Raw genomic sequence first — 8,910 nt, 5'->3', positions numbered from 1 at the left:
GATAAACCACAGTTTTAACAGGGGGGCAAACACTTCTTCACACAGGGTCATGTAGTTTTGGATTTTGTTTTCCCTTAATAATAAAAACCTTCATTTAAAAACTGCATGTTGTGTTTACTTGTGTTATCTTTTACTAATATTTAAATTTGTTTGATGAAACATTAAAGTGTGACAAACATGCAAAAAAATAAGAAATCAGGAAGGGGGCCAACACTTTTTCACACCACTGTATGTATATTGTGCAAATTAATTTAAGAGAGTTAACTACAACACCCCCCCCCACTGTATGTGTGTGTGTGTGTGTGTGTGTCTTTGCAGGTGCGTAAGGAATATGGCCGATGTCTCCGCACACACTGCTGCAGCGGGAAGAGTGTGGAGTCAACCATCTCCACTTCAACAAAGACCAGTACAGCCCGCACACCTGGACGCTATTCCACCAACTCTCAGGTAACACACACACACCTGCAGGGGATCCTCCAAAACCATCTCAAGTGATTTTTCTAGGCCAGTGACTGGCGAAGCTGTCAGTGGTCAATGCAGTCATCAGCTTGTTATTTCTTTGCACAGAAAGCACTTTAGCTCTGGCGTTTTCTTATTCATGGATAAATACCGTCCCACATGACCCAATTTCCCATTCAGCCTTATTTTAAATGGTGCACTCAGCATTCTGCTCACCTCGCCATTCGTGAATATAATCAGAAAGGTTTTCAATGCTGTATTCCAATTAGCCATTAGCCATAGTACAGTGCCGATAACTGTAGACAAAAAAGACAACATAAATACCAAATACAAGTAAAACAAAACCAACCTCACAGATCGAATGTCTGTACTGTATTATGAGTGATATAAGATACTAGATATAAAATAAGTTATCTGCATTACACTACCATTGATGCATAATACAATTTCTTTGTTTGCTTTCTTTGGACGCTGCTTTCCTTTTTTTGTTAGAAACTGAACATTGACCCCTTCTCTTTCTCTGTTGTCAGAGTCGTATTCGTAGGATGTGGAATGACACTGTCAGGAAGCAGTCAGAGTCATCTTTCATCACCGCTGATATGAACAGCTCAGCGTCTCTCAACAGAGGTAAAGCCAAACACACACACACACAAACATGCACCCATGTGTACACATGTACACAGTATTCATACACATACATATTGACAGAAACTGTACATACATAAACACACACACACACACTCAAAACAGGTTGTTTGGATCTGAAAAATGGAACAGAAACCAGTGGACATTTGACCCCTATAGGTTCATTCTGACCAATGAGATTAGCCATACACAGAAAAATAATATACCCTAAAAACAGAGATTATGTTTCTTCAACTATGGGTGCTTATTTATTGCATGGATAATATTTAAGCATTTTAACACCTTGGCCTTCATCATTTATTTTTGCTTCTTAAATGCCTTACACGTATAAAAGTATAAAAATTAAAGTATAAAAGTATACGTTTGCAAAGTATAAAACTTTATTATTTTACCCTTGTCCTTAAGCCAGACTTTTAATCTTAATTCATTCGTATTTTATATATCTCATAAAATATGAGTCATCGCATTTTAAAAACTCTAAATCTAAGTAAAGAATTGCATAAAGATACAGTAAACCATTTCAATATTCATTTTATGTGACAGCTGTTCCTTCCGATCATAACCAATATTTTTACTACTAATAAACTTAGTAAAAGTAAAAGTGCACTAATTTACCAAGGATACAAATCTGTCAGTGAAGAGCATGCTTGAATGTGACATGTGAAGAAAACAAAGATGAAAAGGTGAATATAAATAGAATACTTCTAGTGTGTGTCATTTCCAATCAAGCTGTAATTTTGTTGTTTTGAAAGAAAGAAAAAAAAAACTGAAAATGTTTGCGTGTGTGTTTAAGATATATAAAAACAGGATATATCAAAAGAAACGAGTCGATTGGTTTATTCCAAAAAGGTTGCAAATGTCATTTCCATCATCACAGTTAGTTACACCATAGAATGCTGTTTGTTAGTTATTGTTAGTAGACAAATGACAAACTAGCAAGTGTTTTAACAGTGTTCCCAAGGCCAAAAGTGCTCATAGATAAAGAATCGTATGAGTGTGTTTGTTTAATGAGAGAAAGAGAAAAAAAAACCTGCTGAAAAATCTGGAACGCAACAGGAAAGCCCTCCAACTTTCTGGCCCTGGAGTGCAAATGGATCAGACATCTGTGCATGTGCTCATGTTCTGCTCATTCTCAAACACTGCCTGCCTCTGTTATGTCCAAGCGCTAATATGATTTGCTCCTCCGAGCTCCTTTGTCTTCTCCGTCCTGCGTAAACAAGAATGTGAGCTTTTAAAAGTCTTCCAGCGACATCAGAGCTGAAGCCATGGAAAAACGCTCCCAATCAAGTCACACTGGCAGGACAAAATGTCAAACATCAACAGCTGTCCAACATAAACATCATCTATGCTGAGTTCTGCACTGATGTTACTCTCCACATGGGAGGTTTTACATTCCTGTCCACCCGAACTAACATGTTTAAAGCTGTTTAAACACAAGTTTACTGACTCCTGTTTATTGTACATCTTTTTTCTGTCTCTTTGTTGCTCCTTCCTTCTGTCTTCTCTCAACGTCCTGCCTCCATATCTGTCTCTCTTCCTTTCTCTCTTTCTGTCTCTGTTTGTGGGTGTTGTAGGTACCATGGCTAACCATCTCATCTCCAATGCTTTGTTACGTCCTCATGGCACTAATCCTTATAACACACTACTGGGAGAGTCTGCTGTGTACAATAACCCTACTGCCAACATGTTCAACACGCAAGGTTTGCCTCTCACATACACATTTACAAACTTGAGCACTTTTTGGATGGCACTGTGAAATTGACATGACAAGGAGATGTGAGGCAAAATATTCACACTGCATTCACACTGTATTTCCATACAATGAAAGTTAATCAGCACAGACACCGTCAAGCTAAAATTTTGCTAACGTTTGTATTTTGTTTATATGACTGCTATAAGTTTTTAGTATTGTTTTTATTATTAATAAATCATTTGGATTTATATACATTTTTAGAAATATAAATTTTATATAAATGTATATTTAATTAAATATTTTACACATAAATATATGGTGTATTTCCAGAATAATCAGTGTTACAGTGCTATAATCCTCTAATTTGCCCCAAATTTTGATTTATTCATTATTTATTTATAAAGCTGTCAGAAAACAATATGGTGGTGGTTATGGTAATTTTACTATATAAGAAAATGAAATGTAAAAAAAATCTCTTGATTAAAATCTCTAAAAAAGAATCTCTTTTTGTATTCTACACATCGGTCAATAAATAGGACTAATTTATCAAATGTAATGTTTATTTAAAAATTCTTTTATTGATAATGATTATATATTGATGGACTGTTCTATTCAAAATTGTTCTATTGTGTATCCTATTTATTTGAATTGCAAATTAGCACATTTCCAATTCACCTTCCAGTTTAATTAAATTTTAAATTCTGCTTAATTAAGTTAAAGGGACCCAAATAATAATATTCTGAATTGTATCCAACACAGATTTACCAGAAAAAGAAGTGATACAAAGTGTTCGTTTACCATGGTGTGTGAAATACTACATTTTCTAGAATAATACTAAAATACTAAAAAAGTTGGTTTATTTCATATAGTGATTATATATGTATATTTTAAACATTCATTATTACATTATCTCATGTTTCTTGAAATACTCCATATGTTGAGTATATTAGAGTACATCCTAATAGGTAATTCATGTTGGAAAAATGTATTAAAAGAAAAAAAACTTCACAGCAGTAAATTTCTTTGATATCCATTCAGCTTTTTTAAATTCAAATTTGAAAGACTATTCTGCATCCCGTTTGTTACATTGGGAAATATAAATATATTCTAATGATATTCTAATGGTACTCATACACACAGAAGACGATCCGGAGTTAGCATTAATATCCTACATACATACTTCCTGTGTCTGTTTAATGAGCTTGTTTATGTTGTTTCTATGTCCATCTGTTCTGTTTAATAATTTGGTGGTATAAGAACATTTCAGCCTAGCATCTGTCCGAAACTCAGCAGGTTAGCATTCAGTCACTAATGCCTGTCACAGTCTGAGCTGAATATAATACTTCTTTCTCTCTCTCTGTGGACATGTTCCATAAGCATTTATGTATGTAATCATTCTTTCTCTCTCTCTCTCTCTTCTTTCATGCGGGTCTGCAGCCTCCTACAGAGATTCAAGTATGATTCATTTACTTTCACAACAGCTCCACGTTTATAATATATTCTCCTCTGCTTCTCTCTTCTTTAATCTTCTCCTCTTCCTCATCCTTCCTGTTCCCTCCTCTTCTCCCTCCCCTGTTAAATCCGCATCCCTCCTATTTTCATCTGTTTCTTATTTGATAAAAGTTAATATCCTATTTGATATCATCTTTCGTGACGCATACATGAACCGATTCATATTACCATCAATCATAAATACTGTATATATAAGTGAAACGACATGAGGGTGAGTAATTAATGACAGAATTTTCATTTTTGGGTGAACTAACCGTTTAACTATGACTTTAGCCTCAATAAATGCCTAATTTGTTGCTTATTGATAGTTAGTAAGGTAGTTGTTAAGTTTAGTTATTGGGTAGGATTAGGACTGTAGAATATAGTCATGTAGAATATGTACTTAATAAGTACTAATAAACAGCCAATATGTTAATAATAGGCATGCTAATAAGCAACTAGTTAATAGTGAGAATTGGTCCCTATACTAAAGTGTTACCGATTTTTTTTGTGTGTGTGTGTATGTAACAAAATTTTGTAAACGAGGTTCTGTATTAATTTCCTCTGTTTCAGAAGGCATTCTCAACAACGCGCGGGACTCCAGCGTAATGGACACGCTGCCGCTTAACGGTAATCACGGCAACAGCTATGGTGTGGCAGCAGGCGATTACCTTACCTATAGTTCTCGCGGCAGCGAGCCTCCAACTACGCTTGAAAAGAAGATCCTGAAAGAGCTGACGGCAACTTACGCTCCGTCGTACCTCAACACCCAGGAACGACAGGGAAAAGCCCACCAGGGCACCTTGACCAATAAACTCAACAACCACCTGGCCAACGGAGGGGTCGCGGGGTCATCGTCTATCGCCAAAGACGACGTCATGGTGCTCGACAACCCTGGAGCATTTCACCGACACGACGACGGGGGCGGTTTAAGCCTGGAGCTCATTAGGGAGGAGTCACAAGCGCCGCTCCTCCCACCGAGGCCGCCCCCTCTGGAAAACCACACCCCTTTGCACACGTTTTCAGCTCACAGGCGCCTGCCGCAGGAGAACAGCGAGAGCTTCTTCCCGCTGCTCCCCAACGACACGCACACACACTCCTCGCACACACACACTCCCCGCACGCACACACACTCCCCCCTCAGAGACTCGCTCTATACCAGCATGCCCACGCTCACTGACCTCCCGCATGGCACTGACGACCTCATCAACGGTCTGCACGACGACGAAGACGATGAGGATGACGACAGCGAGGAGGAAGAGGGCAGCGAACTGCACCTGGCCAATGGCAAAGGGGTCGTAATGGAGGCAGACGATGTATACTACAAAAGCATGCCGAACCTGGGCTCCAGGAACCACATACAGGAACTAGAGAGCTATTACCAGATGGGACGCGGAGGCAGTGACGGGTTCATCGCTCCACCTGAGAAAGAAGACTCGTCGCCTGAAGAACAGCCACCAGACCCCTCACAGCTGGTCACCAGCCTATAGACACCGACGCACACACACAGCGTGCGTGTGTGTGTGTATGTGTGTGTGAGTGTGAGTGTGACACAATGCACAAGGCATGGGATACACTACCTACTGCACTGATAGAGAGACTGATTCCAGATAGCCCCCCGATTCCAGTACATACGAGTATCCTGTCACCAAAATCCTGCCCCAGTTAGAACCAGAAACTAGTAACCCATTCCTATGCTAGAACAAGGACTACCACGTGTAGGCAGGTCTTATGGACTTCTTTCTCCTCAATCTCCTAGGAAGCCGATCTGCTGAGTAAAACTCTTGCGGATCGTCAATTCGGAGACGTGGACAAACTTTTGCTCCCTGGATCATTTGCATAGATCTCCTTCATCCGATGGCTGTCTGATTCTCCTCAAAACTCACCACGGATTGTGGAACAGACTGCGGAAAACTAGCTGCCATTTTAGATGACCTTGTATGATAATGAGACTTTGAACTCTTCTGTCGTACTGAACTGCATTACCCACAACTCTCTAGAAGACTTCTCTATGATTCTCTGCTGCACACATTCCTTCTCGTTTAGCACCAATTCTGAGCGTGAAATCACAAAAGGCGCATCTATTCTTGAAGACTGAGGACGCATCTTGTTTTCTTATGTTTATTTTTTTGTAATAATCTCAGTTATGGGAAAGGTAATCTTCACTAATTACAAAGAAATGGAACTGTTTTCCATGTAAAATGTACAGATTCCCGATATTGCATATGATCGTATGCGTTTCATGTTTTTTGACATATTCTGCCCCTTGTATGTGTTTTTGTAGACTAGACCAATCCCGCAATGCTGTGCTGGTCCTCCAAAATACTATCCCTGATAACGCACAGCACAAACACACGCTCACCTATCTACATACACACTCTCGTTTGGAAGGATGACGGTGGCAACACTTTGTCATTCTAATTCTCACTGTGTCGATGATAACCAAGAGACTCTGGGGAAATGACTGTTGTGTGATTGACCGCTATTGCAGATGGGATCCCAAGGATGCTGGAATGTTGTCATGTCATGAGTTCTAGAACGTTTACCCTTCAACACGCCATTTTTTTTATGTGTAAGAGCAGAAATCGTACTTTGGATGCAGGTTGAAGAATTCCAGCTTATTGAAATTCCAGTCACACGTGTTGACACAGCTAAAATTGTTCTCAGGCTAAAAGATGGTCTGTTATTGTGACGATTTTTAAGAGCTTAATCAAGAAGAGTAAGAAAGTGAATTGGAACAGGTCCAATAAAAGTGTGAACTGGGGGAATCATGATTACGAATCATGTGTGGAGCATGTCTAAACATAAAATAACCATGTAAAAGAGCAGACTAGAAGGATAGGACTTTAATGGAGTGGTTTGGAAGATGGAAACAACCTTGTAAAGGTCAGTTTCTGAAACTACTGTTTACTTGTTCTCAAACTGAGACTCCCTGTAGCTTGCACATCTATCCCTTGTTAACCCACCCTGAGAAAATTGACTGCATATTTATTCCTGTCTTGTTTTTTTATTTTTTGTTTTTCAACAGATCAGAAATGTAGGATCCTAGAGAGCGTCGGGAAAAGAATCGGATCGGCACTGAGACCTTTTTTATTGTTATTATCATCAATATTATTATTATTACAATATCAATGAAATTATTATTTATTCTTTTCATATGCATTCTAAACTGAATGAACTCATAACTAATATTTGTTGTAACAGTGAAAGTTGTTTGCCAACAAATAAAATGACTGAATTAATATTTACAATATTTCACAAGGGAGAGGAGTGAGTTTCTGCTTCCTTTTTTTTTTTTTGCTTTTTAATTGAATTTTTCAATTATAGAGCGACACTTTCAACAGGACGAGGAATGGTCATGACTCCTCTGGGCAGTTTTTCAGGGAAGGATTGTCATGGAGTAAATTGTACTGTGGATTGTGATTCTCTGTTGAAAATTATTTTGGACTAGACTTAATCTCTGTCTGGGAAACCAGCCGGAAGACTTTAACACTCGATCGTTCTATACTGACCCAGTTTCGGTACCGGCACCAATCAAACGAGCACGGTACCAATTAATTATGCACATCTGAGAAGAGCGCCAGCACAAACAATTAATTACGACCTATTGATTTTCATGTCTTTCCATGCAAACAGACACGCGTCCGTCTGCAAACACGCCCAAATGTCAGACAGCCTGCGCGTGTGAGTGTGTCTGTGAGAGTTCGCTCTGCCAAATGTTACAAGTTTCATGGATATTTATAGGCCGTTTTGACAGGCACTTGAGCATTTTGAAAGGAAGGAAGGATGCAGCTTTCCCCTCCAAGCAGACTATATAGCTCCATACTCTAGAGCAGTGGTTCCCAACCCTGATCCTGGAGGCACCCCAACACTGCACATTTTGCATGTCTCCTTTCTCTGACACACCAATTTCAGGTCTTGGAGTCTCTACTAATGAGCTGATGACCTGAATCAGGTGTGTTTGATTAAGGAGACATGCAAAACATGCAGTGTTGGGGTGCCTTCAGGACCAGGGTTGGGAACCACTGCTCTAGAGCACTCTTCTGCCCTTGAAATGAGTATAGTATGTGTGTGTGTGTGTGTGTGTGTGTGTGTGTTCTGTACGCAGCCAATGAAATTGAAAAGTTGGTTTTTGAAGAAAGAAACTGTTCACCATTCAAACTTTTAACCAACCACACCTACTACAGCCTACATACCACCCAACTGAGAAGAAAACTACACTGTAAAAAAAAAAGAAAATCAATATTTTTTACAAAATTATTTTGGCAGCTGTGATTGCCAAAATTTTTTTTTTTTTTTTACTACAAATACTGTAAACACATTTACAGAATAAACTACATTTTACAGTATAAAACTATGATTTACAAACGAACATTTAAATGTAAATCAGTAAACTTGCTGCTAAAATCTGTTTTGTACCTTTAAAGCAGTGGTTCCCAATCCTGGTCCTGGAGAACCCCCAACACTGCACGTTTTTGGTGTCTCTCTTATCTGACACTCACATTTGAGGTCTTGGAGACTTCACTAATGAGCTGATGAGTTGAAGCAGGTGTGTTTGAATAGAGAGACATCTAAAATGTGCAGTGTTGGGGGTTCTCCAGGACCAGGATTGGGAACCACTG

The 8,910-nt window shown here is 39.0% G+C and overlaps 1 protein-coding gene across 5 annotated transcripts in view; it reads left to right on the top strand.

The window, feature by feature from the left end:
- adgrl3.1 (adhesion G protein-coupled receptor L3.1) overlaps positions 1-7,545 on the top strand; it is a 138,701-nt gene extending 131,156 nt beyond the window's left edge. For 2 of the 5 annotated variants that reach the window (XM_016513959.1, XM_016513958.1), the window contains exons 20-24: positions 319-447; positions 990-1,086; positions 2,679-2,804; positions 4,235-4,252; positions 4,862-7,545. In XM_016513959.1, coding sequence (XP_016369445.1) covers positions 319-447; positions 990-1,086; positions 2,679-2,804; positions 4,235-4,252; positions 4,862-5,778 — 1,287 coding nt within the window. In that variant the 3' untranslated portion in view covers positions 5,779-7,545. The remainder of the gene's footprint in view (positions 1-318; positions 448-989; positions 1,087-2,678; positions 2,805-4,234; positions 4,253-4,861) is intronic. The other 3 variants (XM_016513960.1, XM_016513961.1, XM_016513962.1) reach the window with 3 other exon arrangements.
- Positions 7,546-8,910: the final 1,365 nt, after the last annotated feature.

The sequence above is a fragment of the Sinocyclocheilus rhinocerous genome, unplaced genomic scaffold, assembly GCF_001515625.1.
Source record: "Sinocyclocheilus rhinocerous isolate Xijiao unplaced genomic scaffold, SAMN03320098_v1.1 scaffold1648, whole genome shotgun sequence".
NCBI lineage: Eukaryota > Metazoa > Chordata > Actinopteri > Cypriniformes > Cyprinidae > Sinocyclocheilus > Sinocyclocheilus rhinocerous.
This window is presented reverse-complemented; position numbering and strand designations above follow the sequence as displayed.